General features: G+C 42.3%; 1 protein-coding gene across 1 annotated transcript in view; it reads right to left on the bottom strand.

Annotated features, from left to right (window-relative positions):
- Window positions 1-346: 346 nt before the first annotated feature.
- The window catches only part of LOC117511711 (retinal-specific phospholipid-transporting ATPase ABCA4-like), a 210397-nt gene continuing 184297 nt past the window's right edge, over window positions 347-26446 (bottom strand). Inside the window, exons 44-51 of the mRNA XM_034171629.1 lie at window positions 12083-12145; window positions 11870-11976; window positions 6152-6293; window positions 2979-3113; window positions 2774-2877; window positions 2601-2693; window positions 1983-2232; window positions 347-571 (exon numbers count right to left, since the gene is read on the bottom strand). Coding sequence (XP_034027520.1) covers window positions 458-571; window positions 1983-2232; window positions 2601-2693; window positions 2774-2877; window positions 2979-3113; window positions 6152-6293; window positions 11870-11976; window positions 12083-12145 — 1008 coding nt within the window. The 3' untranslated portion in view covers window positions 347-457. The remainder of the gene's footprint in view (window positions 572-1982; window positions 2233-2600; window positions 2694-2773; window positions 2878-2978; window positions 3114-6151; window positions 6294-11869; window positions 11977-12082; window positions 12146-26446) is intronic.

Genomic DNA, 26446 nt, shown 5'->3' on the forward strand with positions numbered 1-26446 from the left:
TGAATGATCAGGAGTTACGGGGTAAAAACAGCAAAAATGGTGACAAAGGTCAGTTTCAGTTTGTACAGGGGTCAAAAATTAAAGTTCCTTCAATTTTGGTAAAAAGTGATGCAAATTATTGGTTGAGCTAATAGGATTAATAAATTGAATAGTTTTGATTGTGTTGAATGTTTGGTCTCCAAAGTAAAGGTCAAATAAGGTCAACGTCCATTGGATTCTTTGACATGTGACATATGTTACCCCGTAACATGATGACTAAACATGATACATGGTCCAAACTATTCCTTTTTAAAACCCTGTTAACTCAACTAATAATTTGCATCATGTTTTACCAAAATTGGAGCAACTTAACTTTAATGCATTAACTGTATCATAGTGAGCCTTTGAACTTTTCAGCCTACCCTCGTATGCTGACCCCTGATGTGGAGTACAGCAACTGTTTTGCCAGTGAGAATATTTACTTCCCCAAACTCTTGACAGGTATTTCATGGAATTCGGCACCAGCCACTTTTGGATGCAATGTAATAGTGTCATCCTCTCTTGACTGCTGCTTGGCAAAATTCACAAACACCTAAGGGGGGCACAGAAACATAAGAATTAATCTACTGCCCTCTGAACCACAATGCCTTCATTGTATGGGAAAAAAATGAGGCTGAATGCAGGACAATGCAGAAAAGTTTGTGTGAAAAACAGTTGCCCATACGATACATGTGACAGATAATATACACTGTAGAAAGCTTTTTACAACACACTTTAATATGTAAGCTAATTTCTTAAATTGCATGGCTCACAATATGTGATGCCCTAGGGTTCTGTTCTGGGCCCACTATTGTTTTCAATGTATATAGGACCCTTGGTTGAGAATATACATTGCTATGTCATTAGTTTTCACTACTTTGCTGATGATGCTTAGCTTTACATGTCTGAGTACATCTAACATCTAATATATGGTGAACTTGGAGGCATGTCTGATTCCTGTGAAATACTGGCTATCAACAAATTCCATAGTTTTGAACTCTGGAGATTGAAATTATGTCACTGGTCCTGCTTAATACAGATATCAGTACAGTTAATCTGCATTATCTATGGATGCTTGTTTGTTCCATCATGGTGAAAAAGCTTTTGAAAATGTGTAATTTGTATTTTGACTTTGTATTTTGACATTCACAACATTGCAACCGTTTGACCTTTGTTGTCCATGATGGATGCAGAGATACTGGGTCATACCTTTGCTTCTTCTACAAGTAATTATTGTAATGTTTTGTTTTCTGGCCAATTATGTGTCAGTATTGGAAGATTTCAAATGGTCCAAAAAGCACAACTTCAAGAGTGCTCACCAGGATGAAGATGTTTGTTAAGGTTGCTAAATACTGGTTTCTTTATACTGTCTCATTGTACATGTTGAAGCAAATTTTAGGGTTGTGTTGTTACATATAACGGTTTGAATAGTATAAAGGGATTTTTTTTAATTCATTGGCTTTGTTGAACATTAGTTACCTTCTTGTAGTTTGTGTGCTCAAGGTACAGTTTTACTCTGAATCCCAAAGGTGAGCAAGAGGCAACTGCGTGCTGATAATGGATAATCTGATTCCAATGGCTTGTGTAAATACAGACTGAAACATAGCTATTTTTATGACCTATGACTGTTGCATTGCATTAATTATTTGTAGTAATTCTTGTGTGGACTGGTGATATACTGCATTTATTAAACTGTTTGGATTTCAATCTGTACATTTTCTTTGTTTAGCTCTAACTCTATGTTTGTTATTATTTAAATGTCTTAATGTCTGCATTATTAGTTTTAATTATCTGTAAATACATTTGTTTTAATTTCTCAATGTCTGTTGCAAATGATTATCTTGAAGATGTTAACTGTTGAAGACACTATAACAGGAAAGTTATTATTATTGGTGGTAGTGGTAATAGTAGTGAACAACAGTATTTTTTAACTAAAATGAGGAACACACCCTTTAGTCACTGACCTGATCAAGTGTAGTCTGAGACACTGAGTAGTCTTCTATGTTGAGGTTATCCTTGTTGGTTAGGACCATCTGGAAGATCCTTGCCAGCGAGGGTGATGAGAGCTTGTACTGCAGAGTGTTGTGGTGTTTTTCTCGCTGGATGCAGCCAGGAAAGGTGCTCTCCATGAAAGCTTCTGCAGGGTTCAGATCTGGGGAAGACCCAGGTTTAGCTGCTCTAATTTTCATGGTCACCACATAGCCATCACCAAATCTGTACCCACACCGGCAGGACAGGAGGATATGAGAATGAAAGAACAGCAAAGATTACATTACATTACATTACATTACATTAGATAGATAGATAGATAGATAGATAGATAGATAGATAGATAGATAGATAGATAGATAGATAGATAGATAGATAGATAGATAGATAGATAGATAGATAGATAGATAGATAGATAGATAGATAGATAGATAGATAGATAGATAGATAGATAGACAGATAGACAGACAGACAGACAGACAGACAGACAGACAGACAGACAGACAGACAGACAGACAGACAGACAGACAGACAGACAGATAGATAGATAGATAGATAGATAAGAAATGAAGGACTGAAGTAAAGTGACCAACTTGTATTTGAGATGCTGAATGGTGCCCAAACACTTAAAGGAGCCGTTAACCATTATAGCTAATCGGGTGCACAGTGCTTCACACTCTTGCATACTGCAAAGGCAGAAGACATCAGAATCAAATTTTTGCACTCACAAATTTGCATGCATACACCCACATTCTGCATATTTTACCTGTGAGAAGTGAGGACTACAGCTCGTCGGTCCTGAATGACACTCATGATTGTATTCCACAGAAAGCGCTTGGACAGGGGGTCCATGCCTGTGGTGGGCTCATCCTAACATATCAGTAACAATACAAACAGTAATATGTAATAAAATCTTATTTGCATTGGTTTCTATCCATGCTCATGCAGCTGTGATTCAAAGTTATCCTCACCAGCAGGACCAGAGCAGGGCAGCCAATCATGGAAATGGCTGTGGACAGTTTCCTCTTGTTACCTCCACTGTAGGTGCCAGCAGTTTGGCCGGCATACTCAGACAGACCCAACTTCTGGATAGCCCACTCTGCCACCTGACCATGTGGTATAATGCAGACCTCAGTAAATGTGTCTACTTAATTACAATCATACCTGCAGATCACATCTGCATCATCGCTTTACAAGCTTGTCTCAGTGTCAGATTGGCTGCAACATTTATGAAAACACGCAATAATGCCCTTAGTGGCCAACAAGACCCTGTGATTAATAACCAGGCTGGTTATTAAAACACTGTCCTCACTTGTATCTGTCAAGTCTGGAAGCATGTGCTGGTGCTGCATATCACCACATCCACCATACCACAAAACCTCACCAGGTACTTAATGTTAATCACTCAGGCAGGCAACCGGTCAATCCCCAAATCTCTAAAATAACCATCTATCTGCCACAGCCAAGTGAAACATGGGCATCCCCTTGACCTTCTCCAGCTGCTGACATCCTCAACACTGAAGCACCTGCGTGCTGGATCATGGACAGAGAAATGTGCCACGTGGCCAGAATGTCATAGCTGACACTCCCTCACAATGCAAGTGATACTCCTAATTTTTGTTTGTTTGATGCAGAGTCATTCCAGTAAGTAGCCAAGGATCTTCTAAAGAGACAGAGTGCCAAAGACATCTAGTCATCACCTTAGGTCACTGGTTAGCATCAAAGATTCCCAACCATACAGCAAGACAGGAGGCACCAGGACACTAAAGACTTGGACTTTTCTCCGTCAAAAACATCAGCATCACCAAACAAATCTGTCCAGTGACCTCAAGACTCCATGAGCTCATCCTAGGCCTGTCCTGAGCTCAGAGACCAAAGACCCAGAAACATGAATATCACAACCAACATAAGTGAATGTTTCCCCAATTTCAACACTTTCACTACATACAAGATTCACTTCTGATGACTGTGTCCAGGAAGTCATTTAAAGACTGGAACTTAGTCTTCATCCAGGGCAATCACAAACCCAATCACTTTGATTCATCACTCAGCTTTTCAAGCACTGCAGTCAGAGAATCTATTGATTCTGCAAAGGTCACAGCATAGTCTCCGAAGTCAAGGTCTGTAAACCATTCCTGTATCTATAAGAACGGAAAATTTCGGAGCTGAATCTATATTAGCTGTTACGGGGTTACAGAGATTTTGCGGACCCACCCACTCACTCACTTCATCATTCCTGCCATTGCTAATGACATGGAACACCACAGCAAGAGCATGCATTATAATCAGTGAGGTCTTGTTATTGTGCCTCGAGACAAGGCACTATAAAAAAAAGCGGTGACGATAGTTTGAATATTTACACAGGATACACTTCATTCTGTCTCAGATCAAAATCAAGGATAGAGGAATAATTGGAATACTGAGCAATTGGTATGTGCTACCAATGCAGGGATGATCAATATTATGGCCCACTCACACGGCACATGACGATTCCTGAACAAAGGGAAAAAGTAAAAAAAGTCACAATTTGTTGAGAAAAGGTGGATGAAAAGAGCTTTATCATCGAATATCCTGCAAAGCCAAAGCGCTAAAGGGACAAAAGAGGAACTTAACAAAACGAAAGCTAACGATCTCGACACTTTAAATGAAACGCACCTGGAGCCACAGCTGGAGCAGTGTGTGTCTGCATCTGAGTTCCAGGACTCGGTGCTGGGACGGAGCTCATAGCACCTGAGTCCCGGAGAAACTGCAAACAGAATCTGTGGAGATCTGTGCGCACGTCAGTGGACCCACCTGCTCCGGTTCCTCGTCCAGAACAAAACAGGGATCATCTCCATCATCAGAACCCACATTATCTGACACGCTGCGTGCTACATCTTGCTCCAATAAAAAAAAAACAATTAAAAAAAAACTCTGGTGTACCGTGGTCACTGCAGTATCACTGTATTACATTACTAAGCCATATATATTGATCTACAACAGAAAACTGTCAAAAGGGGGAATAAATATAAGCGTAAAGATGACTGAATATATCAGAGCAGTAAACTGATCAGTCCGTGTGAACGCACATTGACTCACATGTGTGGTTATTTCCACCAGCTGCAGCTGATCCACAACGTGAACTCTGCCTTCCAGAACAGCTCTTTATATAATCTTTTGAATCATCTACCTGTTGCCACATGTACATAAGGGCTGGATTGTCATTCCTACACTCATATTTTTATATTTAATAAAAAATAAGCACAGGCAGGAGCTGCAGCTGTTGCTGCCGCTGTGTTCAAGTACCGTCGGAAATTAGACAACTTTTTAGTTGTTTCAAATTCAGGAGTTGCTTGTGGCAAAATAATTGTATCCACAAAAAAAGATTAATTCTTCCCTATATAAGGTGCCTGAGCCCATTGAAGTTGACCCCCCCACCCAGATAAAAAAGTCCAAGCAAACAGGCTGAGTTTGCCCTGTAATTTCCGACGGTACATGAACGCAGCGGCAGTAGCAGCGCTCACAAACCGCTTCTGCACTGTGTGAAAACATTCAGCCGGTCGAACGAAGTCAAACTAAACAATAATGTTACAAAAACTAAACAAACAATTAAAAAACATCAAGAACGACAGCAAAATGAAACACGGACGAATTGAGGTTTTCGTTGCCCTTCATTCAAATTTTTCAATAGTTTAAAAATCCTGACGAAGTGCCAGCTGCAGAAATAAAACTGCACGAAGGTTAAACGATGCCAACGAAAGTCCAGATTTCTTATTTCATTAGGGCTTAATTGCCCTTCGTTAAGTGCCGTGTGAGTGGGCCATTACTCTGTCAACGTGCAACTCATCTGGCACTACTCATATACATCTTAAATGTTTCTGTATCTCTTAGTAATTAAAATGGTCTTGTCAGTTAAACACTGAAGTTGTTGGACATAATGCAATTCCAGACTACTTCTGGTGTGTCTGTGTTATTTATCCATACACAGAAATATAAATCATTCCTGGATGAAAATAAAGGCAAAAACATGAAGAGATCATTTCAGAATAGGTCCACAAAATTCTTAGTCAAAACCAAAACACAAAGTGAGCACACATAAGAGCGAGACAAAGATGGAGAGGAAGACGAAGGTCATGCCATTAATATAAAAACAGTTCCATCTCACCCTGCTGATGTCTGATTCTGGGACTCCACGGAGGCGGGCATAGAGGTGAAGATGCTCTCTGCCTGTCAGCAGCTCATCAATGGCATCAAACTGTGGGCAATAGCCCATGTTCTGATGGACATCCAGAATGTTGGTCAAAATACTGCCATTGAAACACAAAGGAGCAATGATAAGGAGCACTCTTTGTCATGGACAACGCACTCTATCACATGAACATGTGCTGTACAACTGTACGTACTTCTCAGGTAAGTGGCAGAAAATGATTGAATGACTATAGAGATCCAAATTTTAACAAACTGATTTTGTAATATAAAAATAATGTATGTATTTTACCAACACAAATACACAGAGAAGACAAGAACTCAATGATATCTGTTCAGGGTATTTATGGAAGGATGACTGCTGGAATGACTTTGTGTGAAACAAGCAGTTAACTTGCATGGTGAGGGAGCATCAGCATAACATTTTTGTCATGTGGCGAGTGTCTCTGGGACTGATCCTTCACACACGTGCCTCAGTGTTGAGGACCCCAGCAGCTGGACAGGACAAAGATCCACCCACATTTCACCTGGCTGTGGTAGACAGATTTTTCCTTTTGAGAGATGGTGATGGACTGGTTGTCTGCCTGGGTGGTTGACATCCATGGCCTAAGATGGTTTCATGATGTGGTTAGATACAGCGATGCTCCCCAAATAGAATTGTGTTTCGACAAGTTCTGGGATTCATTGTACACATTCTATTCAATACTTGGGTTTATTAAAGGAATAACAAAACTAAGAAAGGCTCATAATATGGGAAAAGAGCAAAATCAGAACCTTCAGGCTCTGAACGCTTTTGTACAAACAAAATTTTGCATGTGTAGAAGGACAAAAACAAATCTGTATTAATCAAACAGGTGCATGCCATTCGTATACACAAAAATAAGTATCTGGGGCCTCATGTACAAAGTGTGCATATACACAAAAACCTGGCATACACCCATCTCCACGTCCACATGCAAATGTATCAAAAGTGACTTGAGCGTGGAAATGTGCGGTGCATCACGCAAAAATCCTGGCTGGTGTACGTACATTTCTACAGCTATTGTGCCATCTCTGACATGTACAGGTGACGCAGGGAACTGTTAATAGAGTGAAAACATGAAGTCATCAGAGTGATGTGCACATCAGGGACACACTGATGAACCTTTAACACACCCACATGTTTGCAATTATATGGATGGATATAAAAGCGCGTGCAAAGTGATGCGTAAAATGGCACTAACAGTGGCTGCGTTAGCGTTGTTAGGGGACCTTACAAATGGTGCATAAGGGTGTATTCAGGGAATGCAAGGATTTACTTGCAAATGATGACAATTGGCTCATAAGCCGATTTCAGTTATCAAGGCCACTGTTACTGGAGTTGCGCATATACAGAGAGGAAAATAAGTATTTGAACACCCTGCGGTTTTGCAAGTTCTCCCACTTAGAAATCATGGACGGGTCTGAAATTTTCATCTTAGGTGCATGTCCACTGTGAGAGACATAATCTAAAAAAAAAAACAAATCCGGAAATCACAATGTATGATTTTTTTAATAATTTATTTGTATGTTACTGCTGCAAATAAGTATTTGAACACCTATCAACCAGCAAGAATTCTGGCTCACACAGACCTGTTAATTTTTCTTTAAGAAGCCCTCTTATTCTGCACTCTTTACCTGTATTAATTGCACCTGTTTGAACTTGATACCTGTATAAAAGACACCTGTTCACACACTCAATCAATCACACTCCAATCTGTCCACCATAGCCAAGACCAAAGAGCTGTCTAAGTACACCAGGGACAAAACTGTAGACCTGTAAAAGGCTGGGATGGACTACAGGACAACAGGCAAGCAGCTTGGTAGAAGACAAAACCTGTTATGATTATTTATTAGAAAGTGGAAGAAACACAAGATGACTGTCAGTCTCCCTCAGTCTGGGATTCCATGCAAGATCTCACTTTGTGGGGTAAGGATGATTCTGAGAAAGCTCAGAACTACACAGGAGGACCTTGTCAATGACCTGAAGAGAGCTGGGACCACAGTCACAAAGATTACATTAGTAACATATGATGCTGTCATGGTTTAAAATCCTGCAGGGCAGCAAGGTCCCCCTGCTCAAGCCAGCACATGTCCAGGCCCGTTTGAAGTTCACCAGTGACCATCTGGATGATCCAGAGGAGGCATGGGAGAAGGTCATGTGGTCAGATGAGACCAGAATAGAGCTTTTTGGAATCAACTCCACTTACCATGTTTAGAGGATGAGAACAACCCCAAGAAAACCATCCCAACCGTGAAGCATGGGGGTGGAAACATCATACTCTGGGGGTGCTCTTCTGTAAAGAGGACAGGACAACTGCACCGTATTGAAGGGAGGATGGATGGGGTCATGTATTGCGAGATTTTGGCAAACAACCTCCTTCCCTCAGTAAGAGCATTGAAGATGGGTCATGGCTGGGTCTTCCAGCATGACAATGACCCCAAACACACAGCCAGGGCACCTAAGGAGGGGCTCCGTAAGAAGCATTTCAAGGTCCTGGAGTGGCCTGGCCAGTCTCCAGACCTGAACTCAATAGAAAATCATTGGAGGGAGCTGAAACTCCAAACCTGAAAGATCTAGAGAAGATCTGTGTGGAGGAATGGGCCAAAATCCCTGCTGCAGTGTGTGCAAACCTGGTGAAAAACTACAGGAAACGTTTGACCTCTGTAATTGCAACCAAAGGCTACTGTACCAAATATTAACATTGATTTTTACAGGTGTTCAGATACTTATTTGCAGCAGTAACATACAAATAAATTATTAAAAAATCATACATTGTGATTTCCGGGTTTTTTTTAGATTATGTCTCTCACAGTGGACATGCACCTAAGATGAAAATTTCAGACCCCTCCATGATTTCTAAGTGGCAGAACTTTCAAAATCGCAAGGTGCTCAACTACTTATATTCCACACTGTAACTGTGACTGGCCCAGAGCGTAATACAGTGATGGTTGTCTGTGCCCACACAGGTGCTGACCACGCTGGACATCCTGGCATCAGGGGCATTCCAGCGTGAGCTGGCTGATTGGTCAGGAGTGTACCAGTCAACCTTGCACCGAGCCATGCCAGCTGTGTGGAACGCAATCATCCAAATCTCATTCAGGTACATTCCAACATTACAGTGCATTTTGCAGCGAGAGCCGGTTTCTGGAATGTAATCGGAGCTGTTAACTGCACACATTTTGCTATTATATTATTAGATATTATTGATGTCTTTGTTTATTTTTTCTTGATGGTGAGCTGCAGAGCTTCTCAACAGCACACTTTCATACACTTTCATACATCATTGATATTTGTGCTTACACCAGATTCAGGGTTTTGGTGTACGCCAACTTTTAGTAGAAAGTCCACGCAAGTCTTCGTACATAAAGCCCCAGGTGTTGATAAATCCCATGTCCAAAAGCACATTCATGGTCATTTGCATTCAGAAACACCCTCAATTAACCATATATGGCAACAAAATATTCATTGTTCCTCACCAGAATAACATAAGAGAGCAAAAAAAAAAAATCAATTTATGTGAAACTGAGATTAATGATTTTATGCAATGCACAGCAGAAAGATGGAAATTATTAAAAATAAATAAATGCTCCACTAAGTTCACAGTAATCTATCCACCAGAACATTCACTTAGTGTCACACTGTTTCTTAATTTATTCAATAAAATCAATTATGGACATAATTTTAAGAAGCTTTAATATGCTCACCACAACACCTACTGTAAGACCTTGTAATTAACAGAATACATAGACAGTTATCTATAGTTAGGGGTTCTACAATCCTTTGTGCTCCTCCTGTAACATCAACGTCTTGTCTTTATACAACCCCAATTCCAATGAAGTTGGGACGTTGTGTAAAATGTAAATAAAAACATAATACAATGATTCGCAAATCCTCGTCAACCTATATTCAATTGAATACACCACAAAGACAACATATTTAATGTTCAAACAAATATTTGCTCATTTTGAAATGGATGCCTGCAACACATTTCAAAAAAGCTGGGACAGTGGTATGTTTACCACTGTGTTACATCACCTTTCCTTCTAACAACACTCAATAAGCATTTTGGAACTGAGGACACTAATTGTGAGTGTCATGATTGGGTATAAAAGGAGCATCCCCAAAAGGCTCAGCTGTTCACAAGCAAAGATGGGGTGAGGATCACCACTTTGTGAACAAATGCATGAAAAAATTGTCCAACAGTTTAAGAACAATGTTTCTCAACGTTCAGTTGCAAGGAATTTAGGGATTTCATCATCTACAGTCCATAATACGAGGTCTGTTAGAAAAGTATGCAACCTTTTTATTTTTTCAAAAACCATATGGATTTGAATCACGTGTGCTTGCATGAGCCAACCTTGAACCTTCGTGCGCATGCGTGATTTTTTTCACGCCTGTCAGTTGCGTCATTTGCTTGTAAGCAGCCTTTGTGTGAGGATGGGTGGAGTCTCTCATTGTTTTTTCTTTGCAAGGAAATGGTGGCATGACTGGAGCAGTGCGACTGCATCAAATTTTGCCACAAACTGGGCAATAGCCAGGTGGAAACCATTCGGATTATTAAGACGGCTTTCGGTGACGATCCTCTGGGCATCACACAGATTAAGGAGCGGTACAACCAGTTTAAAGACATCCGCACAATGGTGGAGAGTGCGCCACGCTCCGATCGGCATCAACACGCTGAAACGACCGGATCATTTGCAAAGTTAACATTGTGGTGATGTGGGACCGTCGTGTGATTATCCAAGAAATTGCGGAAGAGGTGGACATCAGCACTTTTTCGGCACATTCCACTGTGAAAGAAGATTTTGCCATGAAAAGAGTGGCGGTGAAATTCATCGGCACGAAGCTGAACACGCAGCAACAGCGCTTCCGTGATGAAGCCTCACAGGACATGCTGTGACATGTCCAGCTTGTCCACAATTTCTTGGATAGTCACATGACTGAAAAGCCACCGAAAGCCGTCTGAATCTTCCGAATGGTTGTTATATATAATATAACAAGCATTTATATAGGATGTTCCAAGGAATTCAAAGCAGTAAACAAAATAAGCAAGTCCATTCATGTGCTCCTTTTTTACTCGTGGTCACCAAAGCAGACCTGAGGTGGATCTGCATGCTGACTTGGCACAAGTTTTATGCCAGATGCCCTTGCTGGCGCAATTACACATTACAAGGAGAATGGGCACCGGTGGCCTTGAACAAGGAACCTTTTGCACTGGAAAAGCACACTTAACTGTTCGGCCACCACCCGTGCAAAGCACTAAACAAAATAAACTCTAATGAAAAAGAATAAATGCCAATAATAAAAAGTACACTGTAACCATACACAAAAATCCCAAATTAAACGAGCTGAGAACAGAAAAAAGGTGCGATTTTTATGTTTGCTCTCTTCAAGAGGCATTTTTTTTTAACAGGTGTGACTTATACTTTGGTAGATACAGTACACACATCTGTAAATCTAAGTAGAAGTTGCTAAATGCCATGCTGTGTGTAGAAATGCTCATACACATGATTTAAGCACAAATCTGTGAGTACGAATTCAAGATAAATGAGACCCCAGATGATCAGAACAAAACATCGGCATGTTTGCTTTTGTATCAGAATTGTATTAGAATTCTCTAGTGGTTCATTCCCACTTAATGGGCAAAGAACCCACCTGTAACCAGCAACTGAAGCCTCTCCTGAAGTAACGTCAATGTCTCCAGTCAGCATCTTAAAGGTGGTGGTCTTTCCTGCTCCATTTACACCCAGCAGACCAAAACACTGCAGAGAATCAGAGGACATAAAAAAAACAGAGGAAAACATATGAAAAATAAAGAAAATTGTGTATTTCCTTTGTGGCCAAACACTGTCAGTCAATCATGCAAACCTCTCCGGGAGATACTCCAACACAGATTCTGTCAACTGCAGGGGTCATCGTGCCAGAGTACGTCTGTAAAGATAGAATGGAAGGAAAGGAATGTAGAAATCAAGAAAGGAAATACTAACACATGGAAATATTATTGCAGACACATGCAGACACAACAAAAAAATCAATTGTTTGAATTGAATCTCAATTATAAAGGCAATATTTGTTGGGGAAGTGTCGTGACATGGACCCACAACAGGGGGCGTTAATGAACGGACAGTGGAATAGCCAAAAAGTAACAATTTAATGTTGTGAAATGCACAACGAAGTACAGACGATACAAATATTGCAGAATGTCAATTATACACCAGGTGACGTGTGGCAGGCTCAAAGATAGCAGACGTCTGGTGCGAGAAGAGCCGGATCCCACACAGCTTCCACCACCAATGGATCTGAAGAACACCGGAGCCGCCAAGCCCTGCGCCCCAGGTAGCCACTGTCTTCAGCAGTCAGACCCGGTACTGCTGGCAGAGAACAGAAACAGTTTGTGATGAGTGTGAGTTCGCACACTCAGTAATCCCACAGTCTGTGTTCAATTAGGAGGGAGCACCTCCACCTCCAATCACACACTCGTGCAGCTCCTGTTTAACCACTTATCTGGTTTGGGGTGTGAGGCGAAGCCGTCGCAGTCCACACCAAACGCCAATACCACAGAATAAGGACACCGTCACAGGAAAATGGCTGCAAATGAGATCAGACTATTACACAAGGTTTTTAGATTCAGCAGAGAAGTTACCTGTATGGTAGCTGATTTCTCGGCGGGGAGGTGGAGTTGCAGTCCGGCTTTTATGGTGGTTGACGTAGATGAGTGACAGCTGGTGGTGATGATGTGACAGCTGTCACGCCACTGGTTCCGGCGCCCTCTCATGCTTGAAGCCCGCACTCCAAGCAGGGCGCCATCTGGTGGTGGTGGGCCAGCAGTACCTCCTCTTCAGCGGCCCACACAACAATATTTCCAGAGCATATCTCCATTAAGGCCCAAAAAGAACATGTTTGCAATTAGATATATACAGTGGGGCAAAAAAGTATTTAGTCAGTCCCTGATTGTGCAAGTTCTCCTACTTAGAAAGATGAGAGAGGTCTGTAATTTTCAACATAGGTACACTTCAATTGTGAGAGACAAAATGAGAAAAAAAAAATCCAGGAAATCACATTGTAGGATTTTTAAAGAATTTATTTGTAAATTATGGTGGAAAATAAGTATTTGGTCAATAACAAAAGTTCAACTCAATACTTTGTAACATAATCTTTGTTGGCAATGACAGAGGTCAAACATTTCCTGTAAGTCTTCACCAAGTTTGCACACACTGTAGCTGGTATTTTGGCCCATTCCTCCATGCAGATCTCCTCTAGAGCAGTGATGTTTTGGGGCTGTCACTGGGCAACACAGACTTTCAACTCCCTCAACAAATTTTCTATGGGGTTGAGGTCTGGAGACTGGCTTGGCCACTCCAGGACCTTGAAATGCTTTTTACGGAGCCACTCCTTCATTGCCCGAGCGGTGTGTTTGGATTCATTGTCATGCTGGAAGACCCAGCCATGTTCCATCTTCAATGCTCTCACTGATGGAAGGAGGTTTTGTCTTAAAATCTCATGATACATGGCCCTGTTCATTCTTCCCTTGACATGGATCAGTCATCCTGTCCCCTTTGCAGAAAAACAGCCGCATGATGTTTCCATCCTCATGCTTCACAGTAGATATGGTGTTCTTGGAATGCAACTCAGTATTCTTCTTCCTCCAAACACGAGTTGAGTTTTTACCCAAAAGTTCAATTTTGGTTTCATCTGACCACATGACATTCTCCCAATCCTCTTCTGGATCATCCATACGGGCCTAGACACGTCCTGGCTTAAACAGGGGGACACGCCTGGCACTGCAGGATTTGAGTCCCTCTCTGTGTAGTGTGTAGCCTTTGTTACTTTGGTCCCAGCTCTCTGCAGGTCATTCATCAGGTCCCTCCGTGTAGTTCTGGGATTTTTCTTTACCGTTCTCATGATCATTTTGACCCCACGGGATTACATCTTGTGTGGAGCCCCAGATCGAGGGAGATTATCAATGGTATTGTATGTCTTCCATTTTCTCACAACTGCTCCCACAGTTGATTTATTCACACCAACCTCCTTGACTATTGTAAATTCACTGTTCTCAGCCTGGTGCACATCAATTTTCTTCCTGGTGTCCTTTGATCGCTCTTTGGTCTTGGCCATGGTTGAGTTTGGAGTCTGACTGTGTGAGGCTGTGGACAGGTGTCTTTTATACAGATAACAAGTTCAAACAGATGCCATTAATACAGGTAACAGGTGGAGGACAGAAGAGCTTCTTAAAGAAGAAGTTACAGGTCTGTGAGAGCGAGAAATCTTGCTTATTTGTGGGTGACCAAATACTTATTTTCCAGCATGGTTTACAATTAAATTCTTTAAAAATTCTACAATGTGATTTTCTGGATTTTTTTTCTTCTCATTTTGTCTCTCATAGTTCAAGTGTACCTCAGTTGGACAGGGTAGTCTTCTAACTAATAACAATTTTTTGGGCCACCTTTCCTCTGTTGTGAGAAATAAATACAAAGACACTGACATCCACAAAATTTAGGCCCAATCTCAATTCTCTTTTGTACCCCTTCCCCTTGGCCCTACCCCTACCCCTATGCCTACCCCTTTAAAACAAGGGGTAAGGCAAAGGGGTATGCCTCTAGCCCTATGAACTGAGACACCCCTCCACCTTAGGGGGAAAAAAAACTGAAATAGAAGATAGAAAAACAGAAGAAGTTGCAGATTTCTTCGATGCATCGCAATCATGTCGGAGAATTTTGTAGTATTAATAATTAATTTAATAAATTTGTAATTTATAATAATAATAATTAATAGTATTAATAATCAATTAATTAGTAATTAATTAATGTTGATACTACTAATAATTTGTCATTAATAATAGTAATAATTAATATTGTTACTTGATTAATCATTAGTTGATTGATTAGTAATTAATTAATTAATTCATTAATTAGTAATTAAAATAAATAAACACTTGAAATATATCAGTTTGTGTGGAATGAATGTTTACATTATACAAGTTTCATTTTTTGAATGTAATGACTGAAATAAATCAACTTTTTCATGATATTCTAATTATATGACCACCCCTTGTATGTATGTTTTGGGCTGCATCTAGTTCTGTTAACCTTATATTTCTTTTTCAAATTCTCCCATTGTTTGCATCCAGCCCTAATTCCTTTAGAAATTTCCTTGACAAATAACAGCAGTCTATTAGGATGTCAGGTTATGTATTACACATATACATGTGTGTGTATATATTTTCCAACTTACTCCCATTAGTGAAACTTCTCCTCATTTTCTGCCTGAAAGCTTATTAGGAGATGAGTGTGCTCAGGGCTCCCTGTTTGTTTACTAAATACACATCTGACAGACCTTGAAATCCAACAGCAGGGATTGATATTATCCAAACATTTATGAACATACAAATTAATGTGCTTGTCCTTTATCATGATTTTCTCCATTGTGAGATACAAAAGTGTCTTATCGTAGCGTTCGTGTGTATATGCATTATAACTCCTCAGCACACGAGTGAAGTTACGATATTCTTCAGAACGACAATATATGCAACATGCATCCAGCAGCAAAGACGTTGCTGTTATAGGCAACTGCCTGTAAAGTTTTTTGGCAAGTTATAACTTTCTAAACAGCGTAATTTGTAATGAAAGCTGCTTTCATTTGTGCGGCTCTGGGTGCCATGTTTGTTTCTTTAGAGACAGCAGTAAGCTCCTCCTACCCCTCCAAACGGAGTGTGCATCCAGATTCACTCCGTTTGAAGGGGTTTGTAGCCCTCCGCCTAGCCCTCCACCTCGCTCCAAAAAGAGAATTGAGACACCCCTCTGTCTCTCGTGCCCGCGTAAAATGGAGGGTAAGGGGTAAGGGGAAAGGCCAAGGGGTAGAATTGAGATTCAGCCTTACTTTTGATCGGGAAAACTGACTTCACTTGCCACTTAGTTTTACCCTTAATGTATCCAAAAAAACACTAATTTATAAGGGGGTGTCTTTATGCATGAAAATATGGCATAACTGCAGCAAATATATATGTAGTTTTGCAGATATAGCTACTGATTGACTGTGCCCCTTGATTCACCGTGCCCCGGTTTCGCCTATATATATATATATATATATATATATATATATATATATATATATATATATATATATACAGTTGTATGTAAATGTTTGGGCACCCCTGATGATTTCCATGATTTTCCTTTATGAATTATGTGTTGTTTGGATCAGCAATTTTAGTTAAATACGAAGTCTGTTAGAAAAGTATCCGACCTTATTATTTTTTTCAAAAACCATATGGATTTGAATCACGTGTGACTGCGTCAGCCAAGCTTGAACCCTCGTGCGCATGCGTGAGTTTTTTCATGCCTGTCGGTTGCGTCATTCGCCTGTGAGCAGGCTTTGAGTGAGGTGTGGTCTACCCCTCTCGTCTATTTTTTATTGCGAATAAATGTCTGAACGATTTGGATCTTTGCTGCATCAATTTTTTTCCAGAAACTGTAAGAGACCTCCAGGTGGACACCGTTCGAAAAATTAATATGGTTTTCAGGGACGATTTTATGGGGATTAAACAGATTAAGGAGTGTTACTGCCCCTTTAAGGACAGCCCACAACTGCTGAGAGCGCAGCGCACTCCCAGCGCCGATGGACAGGCTGACACCCCGCACAAACAACCAGATCATTTCCAACGTGAAAGCTTTGTTGATCCGGGACCTCGTCTGACTTTCACAAAAAGGCAGAAGATGTGGACATCAGCACTTTTTCCGGCACATTTCACCGTTACAGGAGTTTTTTTTCATGGAAAAAGAAGCCGAGGGATGCACCACGGAGCCGTTCATTACACGGGACAAAACCACCTCGGTGTTGGTTTCACAGGGCGGCTTAAAGGTGGATTTCAGACAGATTCCGTTTGCTTTCCAGTCGTGTGAATATCCGATTGTGATTGTGCATGAGCTGGACATGCCAGAACATGTCCTGTGAGGCTTCATCATGGCGTTGCTTTTTGCCATGCAGCTCCGCCGTGACGCGCGGAATTCCTCCGCTTTTGTTCCTCTTTCCATGACAAAAACTCCTGTAACAGTGAAATGTGCCGTTCATTTCTAAACTGGATGCTGTCTTGATCCGGTATGTCCTCTGACTAGCACAGGAATTGTGAAAAGACGTGGACATCGGCACTTTTTCGGCACATTAAGACAGACGTGCGGAGGAGTTCGGCGCGTCGTAGTGCAGCCGCTCGGCGCAAAGAAACGCCGTGATGAAGCCTCACAGGACATGTTGGGGCTTGTCCAGCTCAAACTCAATTTCTCGGATATTCACATGACAGAAAAGCAACCAGAATCCATCTGAAAGCCGTCCTGAGAGACCAACACCGAGGTGGTTTTGTGCCGCGTCAAGAGCGGCACGGTGGCGCGTCCCTCGGCTTCTTTTTCCATGAAAAAAATACTCCTGTAACGGTGGAATGTGGCGGAAAAAGTGCTGATGTCCATGTCTTTTCACAATTCCTGTGCTAGTCAGAGGACATACTCTTACAGTTTCTGGAAAAAAATTGATGCAGCAAAGATCCAAATCGTTCAGACATTTATTCGTAATAAAAAATAGACGAGAGGGGTAGACCACACCTCACTCAAAGCCTGCTCACAGGCGAATGAAGCAACCGACAGGCATGAAAAAACTCACGCATGCGCACGAGGGTTCAAGCTTGGCTGACGCAATCACACGTGATTCAAATCCATATGGTTTTTAAAAAAATAATAAGGTCGGATACTTTTCTAACAGACCTCGTATATCATATATAGCAGACAAATACAGTGATATTTGAGAATTGAAATGAAGTTTATAGGATTTACAGAAAGTGTGCAATAATTAGGCAGGTGCATAAATTTGGGCGCCCCAACAGAAAAAATACCTAAATATTTAGTAGATCTTCCTTTTGCAGAAATAACAAGCTCTAAACGCTTCCTATAGCTTCCAATCAGAGTCTGGATTCTGGTTGAAGGTATTTTGGACCATTCTTCTTTACAAAACATCTCAGGTTTGTTGGTTTCCAAGCCTGCTTAAAATCACACCACAGATTTTCAATAAAATTCAGGTCTGGGGACCGAGATGGCCATTCCAGAACGTTGTACGCCTTAGTAGATTTTGAGCAGTGTTTAGGGTCATTGTCTTGTTGAAAGATTCAGCGCCGGCACAACTTCAACTTTGTCACAGATTCTTGAACATTGTTCTCAAGAATCTGCTGATATTGACTGGAATCCATATGACCCTCAACTTTAACAACATTCCCAGTACCTGCACTGGCCACATAGCCCCACAGCATGATGAAGCACCTCCGAATTTTACGTACTGTAGGTAGCAAGTGTTTTCTTGGAATGCTGTGTTCTTTTCAGCCATGCATACCGCCCCTTGTTATGTCCAGATAACTCAATTTTAGTTTCATCAGTCCACAGCACCTTATTCCAAATGTACAAATGTGCTTTAGTATATCTCAAATGACTGTTTGTGCCATGTATGCAGAAAAGGCTTCCTCTGCATTACAGCATCATACAGCATATAGTTGAATGATGCACAGAGACACTATCTGCAGCAAGATCATATTGTAGGTCTTTGGAGCAGGTCTGTGGGTTGACTATGACTGTTCTCACCATCCTTTGCTTCAGCTTATCTGAGATTTTTCTTGGCCTGCCACTTCGGGCCTTAACTAGTACTGTGCCTGCGGGCTTCCATTTCCTCATTATGTTCTTCACAGTGGAAACTGATAGCTGAAATCTCTGAGATAGCTTTTTGTATCCTTCCCCTAAACCATGGTGTTGAACAATGTTTGTTTTCAGGTCATTTGAGAGGTGATTAGAGGCTCCCATGTTGCCACTCATTAGAAGAGATGTAAAGAGGGGAAACATTTGCAAATGGCCACCTTAAATACCCTTTCTCATGATTGGATTCACCTGTGTATGGAGGTCAAGGGTCAGTGAGCTTACCAAATCAATTTTGTGTGCCAATAATTAGTGCTAAATGTATTCAAATCATTAAAATGACAAGGGTGCCCAAATTTATGCACCTGCCTAATTTTGTTTAACTAATTATTGCACAGTTTCTGTAAATACTATAAACTTCATTTCACTTCTCAAATATCAGTGTGTTCCTCTGCTATATGATATATATAACTGAAATTTCTGTTCCAGACAACCAATGATTTCTAAAGGAAAATCATGAAAATTATCAGGGGTGCCCAAACTTTTGCATACAACTGTATGTAGAGCTGCCCCAAAGATCTGATTTCCTGGTTCTGCTCCTTTTTGTGAATACATCTTGAAAATTTAATAACTTTTTTTAGTAATCCTGGTACACATCCAACAAGCCAAAAAAGCAATATTGCTAAAATCATTATGGAGGGAATTATTATTGGGGGGGAGGGTATTTTTCAAATAACTAAATTATTAAAATATTTCTGGAAAAACCTTTATTTATTTTATTGTTCTGTGACATTTTGCAATATCTAACCTTGGACAGGTTTCGTATGTTTAAAATGTCATCTGTTTTTCCGTCCTTCCAAATACGTTCTCTTTCCTGGGCCACATCCACATCTTCCTCTACAATATGAGGCTTTGGGCAATCTGATATCCTGCCAATAGAAAAGCAGTCATTTAGAAACAGCAGAAGAGCACCTAGTGAGTACAACATCATCAATGCTGAAAAACCAAACAGTTTTCAAAACATTTTTTTTTAATACCGCGAAGACATTATAATAATGCCTGTCTGACTGTACACTGTATTTTATTGTAGGTTTGCAAGACATGTTACATGGCAAATGTTATGGACAGGTGAGGCTGTGCTCTTCCAAACCTACACCTCATTCCACCACAGTGATTCTAAGTGATGGCACAGTCCTGACAGAAGTTGATGACTAACTTCCACTGTCAAGTTGAACTAGCTACTTTTTGCAGTTGCACAAGGTTTATCCTTCTGTCACAATTTTGGGCATCTCCAGTGCTGGGGTTCATGTAGATCAGGGGTGGGGCAACTTGTCCCAGAAAGGGCCAAGAGGGTGCAGGTTTTCTTTGTAGCCACTGACTCCACCAGGTGTTTCACTGATTAACTGATTCCATCTGCTCAAAGTGATATTAATCACAGAAATCGCCTGGTGGAGTCAGTGGCTGCAAAGAAAACCTGCACCCTCTTGGCCCTTTCTGGAACAAGTTGCCCACCCCTGATGTAGATGATCCTCCAGTCAACTGTGAACTCTAAAATTGTGGTGACATTGCAAATATAATGAAACTGTCATGCCCGGCCCAGTTCCAGGTTTTCATCCGTACTTTGCCTCTTTATTTAGTTCATCCCCTTCTGCCTTGCTTTTTTTTAATTAATTATTTTCATGATTTGCTTATTCTCTGTTCTAGTTTTGCTGTTCTCATTTCAGTTGGTTTCTGTTGTACTTTTAGATTGGGTTCTGATTTCTGTTTATTAGTCTGTTCCTGTTTAGTTTTGCTTTAGTATTGCTTTCCTGATCAGTTCTTATGTAGTTTCTTTTGTTCGCATGTTCATGTTTGATTTCAGTTCCTGTTTTTGTAGTTTTACATTCTGTGTTAGTTTGATCTCACTCCCAGTTATGTTCTAACTCCACAGCCCTGCACCTGCTATTGTCTTTGTCTTTGTTCATTATTCTGTTATTCCTCACACCCAGCTTATTATGTTCACATCACTGCACCTGCCCCATGTCTTTGTCTCCCACCTTGTTTATGTCTGCTTTGTGTTTTTGTTTACTCCCACTCTTGCACCAGCTCACGTGTCTTTGTGTATTACATCACTTCAGCTTGTGCACTCCCCTCCTCACATTCTTGACTGTGCCACGCCCCCTTCTAGATTGTTCCTCACGTGCACCTCGTTGACACCACCTGTCCCCCATTTCACACTAATTAGTCCACATGTAGTTAAACCCGACAGTCCTTCACTTCCTTGCCAGATTGTTGTCACAGTACATTTTCCAGCTCCCTTCACAGTCCTGTTTTTCTCAAGCCGTGTATTGAACTACTGCTCTGTGTTTCCTCGACCATGCCTCTTGCCTCATCCCAGATTTCGGTGTTTGCTCGTGCCTCTGACCCCTGCTCATTTATGACTGCTTCTCTGCCTAATCCTCCTTGTACTTCTGCTTTGCTGACTGACCACATGTGTACTGAAACCAAGCCTGGAATAAAGACCATGATTTCTCCTACACCTAAGCCTAGTCTGGGAGTTTGCATTGTAGGTCCAGCCGCCATGGTAGCTGGGCAGCCACCTGTTCTGACAGTACAATCTGGCCAGAACATGGACCCCGCAAGCTCCACTCCTGCCTTGGACTCTGTTGCTGCACTCCCAGATATTGAGGTGATAAAGAGGATTTTTTCTGACCTCTCTTTTTTTTTTTTGTCTGTTTTTGTGACAGTTACACTCCAAGAGAAAAGTTTGATTATCTTGATCAAGCCTGGGATCTTATGTTCAAACCAATGACTATTTGACTATTTCCCAGAGCTTCTGAGCCTGGATGATGTTTTTTGTGAACAGAAGCGTCCAGATTGGATGAAGCACCCTGAGGCCTACCTGCCATCTGATGATGATGAGTCAGACTAGACGGATGTTGGCGAGGAAGAGGTTCTGAGTCAGAGCAGTTAGTACTACAGAACACGGCTTTGTCACTATTTAAAATACAAGACTTATTTTTTGAGTATCAGGACTGCCACAGTCTGCAGAGCAAACAGCGCATTTCGTCGGCACTCAGTCAGATCTTTTTAGCTGAGCCAGAGCTGTTAAACAGATTCCCAGAGCTGAGAGACATAAAGACGCAGTTTCAACAGGGTTGCGTCCTTCCTGCGTTGAAGACCCCATGGACTTTTTCTTCAAGTCTGAGCTCACTGCCACTTGTTGTGAGAAACAGCACATCATAACTATTTCAGACGCCACCCTCTCTCCACCCAGGCACGAAATAACACAGACGCTGGCCACTTACCTCATGTCTCCTGTTCCAGAGATGTCACCTCCAAAGTCTACTCCAAGGAGAAACCCAGTGGTGTCCAGAATTTCGCACCCAGAACCCGTGGAGCCACTTATCCCGGTCGCTAGCTCCACAGCGCACCCGGAACTTGTCACTCTGGTGCCAGTGCCATGAAGGTGAGTGCCACAGCCTCAACCTCAAGCTTCAGCCTTAGAGATCCCTCCACCAATGATCACCTCTGTTCCTGTGTTGCACGACTCCTCTATTGTGATCATTCTTCCAAGATCAGCTGATCACATGCCTCCGAGATCGCAAATAGAGCCATCGGGAGAAGCCCCATCATCCTGGAGCCCAGCCTCGGTGTGGCGCGCAGCCTGCTGCCTGAAGATGATGTCGTCATGGCATGTGGCCTGCCGCCTGAAGATGGTGCTGTCATGGTGCGCGGCCCGCCGCCTGAAGATGGTGTCGTCATGGCGTGGCCCGCCACGTGAAGATGGTGTCGTCATGGTGTGTGACCCGCTGGCTGAAGATGGTACTGTCATGGCACATGGCCCGCCACCTGAAGATGGTGCCATCATGGCGTGCGGCCCACTGCCTGAAGATGGTGCCTGAAGATGGTGCCGTCATGGCGCGTGGCCCACCACTTGAAGATGGTGCCATCATGGTGCGCACCACGTCGTCTTGTCCTCTGATTGATACACCCACAGTAGGTCCAGCTTCTCTGCCACCTGCAGCCCGCTCAGACTCTGCTTCCGCATGTACCATGGCCACAACGCAGATGACGTCACGTCCATCTGCTCCCTCACCCTTGCCAGCTTAGATTCACTGTGCTCTGTCTCAGATTCTCCCACAGTGGCTGCTGAAGGACTCTCCCCGCCTCCTGTGTCTCGGCCAGTGGTGGCATCAGAGGGGGGCACCCGCACGCACACCGACAGTGCAGCTGTCCCAGAGCTTCTGCAGCCTGTTCCAGCATCTGTCCAGAAGATAACCTCAGAGAACTGTGACTGTGGGATGGTTAGTGACTTTTCATTTTTCATCTGGTTTATGCTGATCTGTTTCCATGCCTCTGACATTGTTGGAAACCTGTTGAAAGCATCATGTCTGAACCTGAAATGTTTTTCATGTATGCTCCTTTCAAATTTATTATTTGTCATGTATCTTATGAGGAGCTGCAGATTTAATTCTGTCTTCAGGTCCTCTCAGGGAGGAAGCTGTGACTGAGTCCCTGGTTTGGTTCCCTACAAGGTTTTTCTGTTCTGATACTGTTTTAAATCTTCCTGTGCGCATCCTCTATTTTTTTGAGAGAAATTGTTTCCATGATTAACTCGTTTGCTGATGAAATCTCTTTTCTAAGGTCGGTTAACAATTTATGCTGTCGGGTGCTTTACTTACTGTGTTTTTGAATTAAGCATTTCAGTGCGCCATGTACGCTCCTCATGAAATTAACGATTACCTTATGCCTAATGTGGAGCTACATTATCCCTTTCTTTGGATCCTATTTGGGAAAACACTGTCGCGTGGTGGAAAGGAACTCCTCTCATATGATAGCAGAGTCCTCTCATTGGTTCTTGACTGGTTCCGTTCTAGATTTTTCTTGGGGAATTTGTTGGTTTTCGTAGTTTTAGAAGGAAGTGGTTTGTTGGATCACACACCTGAGTACCTCAGTTAAGCTTTTCCCTGGTATTCACATTGGTATGCTGATTGTTTCTTTCAAGCCTCCACCGAGTTCATTAAGTCTCTGGCTCCTGGACTCGTGGGACCGGATTAGTTGCTGGGAGTGGGATTTCAGGGCGCTTTGTGTTACTCCCACTCTTTGGGTATGTGTTATTTTGTGGGTCCTGGTTCTTCATCGGCTACCATGGGTTCTCCGTAGGATGGTCACCTCCCTAAAACATTCAGTTTTTGCCCTTTGTGGTTCCACGTGTTTCAGTTCTGAATTTATTCCTTGAGGTTCCTCTGATTCCACCATAGAGGCCTGTGTCCCTAATTGTCGATCCCCTGATTCGGTCATGGGTTTTGAAAGGCCTCCGGGCAGTCCTCCAGATCGTGCCTTCAGCCGGCCCCCTGATCTTTAGATGCACCAGGTTACTCCTTGTCCTCGTCCTGTTTTCCAGCTGTTCCTTCCTTTCCCAGTTTTTGATCGTGGTATGGGTCATCCTTGCCATCTCCAGTTTTTTAGGCCCTTTTGTGTGTACCCATGCCTCTTTGTTGTTTTGTTCGCATGTTCATGTTTGATTTCAGTTCCTGTTTTTGTAGTTTTACATTCTGTGTTAGTTTGATCTCACGGCCAGTTATTTATGTTCTAACTCCACAGCCCTGCACCTGCTATTGCCTTTGTCTCTGTTCATTATTCCGTTATTCCTCACACCCAGCTTATTATGTTCACATCACTGCACCTGCCCCATGTCTTTGTCTCCCACCTTGTTTATGTCTGCTTTGTGTTTTCGTTCACTCCCACTCTTGCACCCGCTCACGTGTCTTTGTGTATTACATCACTTCAGCTTGTGCACTGCCCTCCTCACATTCTTGACTGTGCCACGCCCCCTTCTAGATTGTTCCTTACGTGCACCTTGTTGACACCACCTGTCCCCCATTTCACACTAATTAGGCCACATGTAGTTAAACCCCACAGTCCTTCACTTCCCTGCCTGATTGTTGACACAGTACACTTTCCAGCTCCCTTCACAGTCCTGTTTTTGTCAAGCCGTGTATTGAACTACTGCTCTGTGTTTCCTCGACCATGCCTCTTGCCTCATCCCAGATTTTGGTGTTTGCTCGTGCCTCTGACCTCTGCTCGTTCATGACTGCGTCTCTGCCTAATCCTGCTTGTACTTCTGCTGCACTGACTGACCATATGTGTACCAAAACCAAGCCTGGAATAAAGACCATGATTTCTCCTACACCTAAGCCTAGTATGGGAGTTTGCATTGCGGGTCCAGCCGCCATGGCAGCCGGGCAGCCACCCATTCTGACAGAAAGGCATCAAAGGGCTGATGCATACCCAATGTGGACAACACACCGCAATATAAATGTTCACATATAAATATACAAATATACAGTGCATCCAGAAAGTATTGACAAGGCTTTACTTTTTCCACATTGTGTTACTTTACAGCCTTATTCCAAAATGGAGTAAATTCATTTTCCTCTCAAAATTCGACTCACAACACACCTTAATTACATGAAAAACTTAAAAAAATTTGCAACTTTATTAAAAATAAAAAACTAAGAAATCACATGTACATGAGTATTCGCACCCTTTGCCTAATACTTTGTTGATGCACCTTAGGCAGCAATTACAGGGTCAAGCCTTCTTGAATATGATGTAACAAGCTTAGTGCACCTATCTTTGGGCAGTTTTTCCCATTCCTCATTGCAGTACCTTTCAAGCTCCATCAGGTTGGATGGGGAGCGCTGGTGCACAGCCATTTTCAGAACTCTCCAGAGATGTTCAATCAGATTCAGGACTGGGCTCTGGCTGGACCACTCAAGGACATTCACAGAGTTGTCCTGAAGCCACTCCTTTAATATCTTGGCTGTGTGTTTAGGGCCAGTGTCCTGATGAAAGATGAACTGTCGCCCCAGTCTGAGGTCAGGAGGCACTCTGAAGCAGGTTTTCTTCTAGGATGTCTCTGTACATTGCTGAATAATCTTTCCCTCAATCTTGATTAGTCTCCCAGTTCCAGCCACTGAAAAACATCCCACAGCATGATGCTGCCACCACCATGCTTCACTGTAGGGATGATATTGGCTACATGATGAGTGCTTTCCAAATTGTTTGAGCTTTGTCTCATCAAACCCGACAATTTTGTTTCTCATGGTCTGAGAGTCCTTCAGGTGCCTTTTGGCAAACGTCAGGCAGGCTGACGTGCCTTTTACTATGGAGTGGCTTCCATCTGACCACTCTATCATACAGGCATGATTGGTGGATTGCTGCAGAGATGGTTGTCCTTCTTGAAGGTTCTCCTCTTTCCACAGAGGAATGCTGGAGCTTTGACAGAGTGACCATTTGGTCCTTCTCCCCCGACTGCTCAGTTTAGGCCGGTGGCCAGCTCGAGGAAGAGTCCTGGTGGTTCCAAACGTCTTTCATTTACAGATGATGGAGGCCACTGTGCTCATTGGGACCTTCAAACCAGCAGAAATGTTTCAGTACCCTTCCCCAAATGTGTGCCTCAAGACAATTCTGTCTGTCTCGGAGGTCTACTGACAATTCCTTTGACTTCATGCTTGGTTTGTGCTCTGACATGCACTGTCAACTGTGAGAACTTATATGTAGACAGGTGTGTGCCTTTCTAAATCAT

Source organism: Thalassophryne amazonica, chromosome 1 (genome assembly GCF_902500255.1).
Source record: "Thalassophryne amazonica chromosome 1, fThaAma1.1, whole genome shotgun sequence".
In the NCBI taxonomy this organism is placed as follows: Eukaryota; Metazoa; Chordata; class Actinopteri; order Batrachoidiformes; family Batrachoididae; genus Thalassophryne; species Thalassophryne amazonica.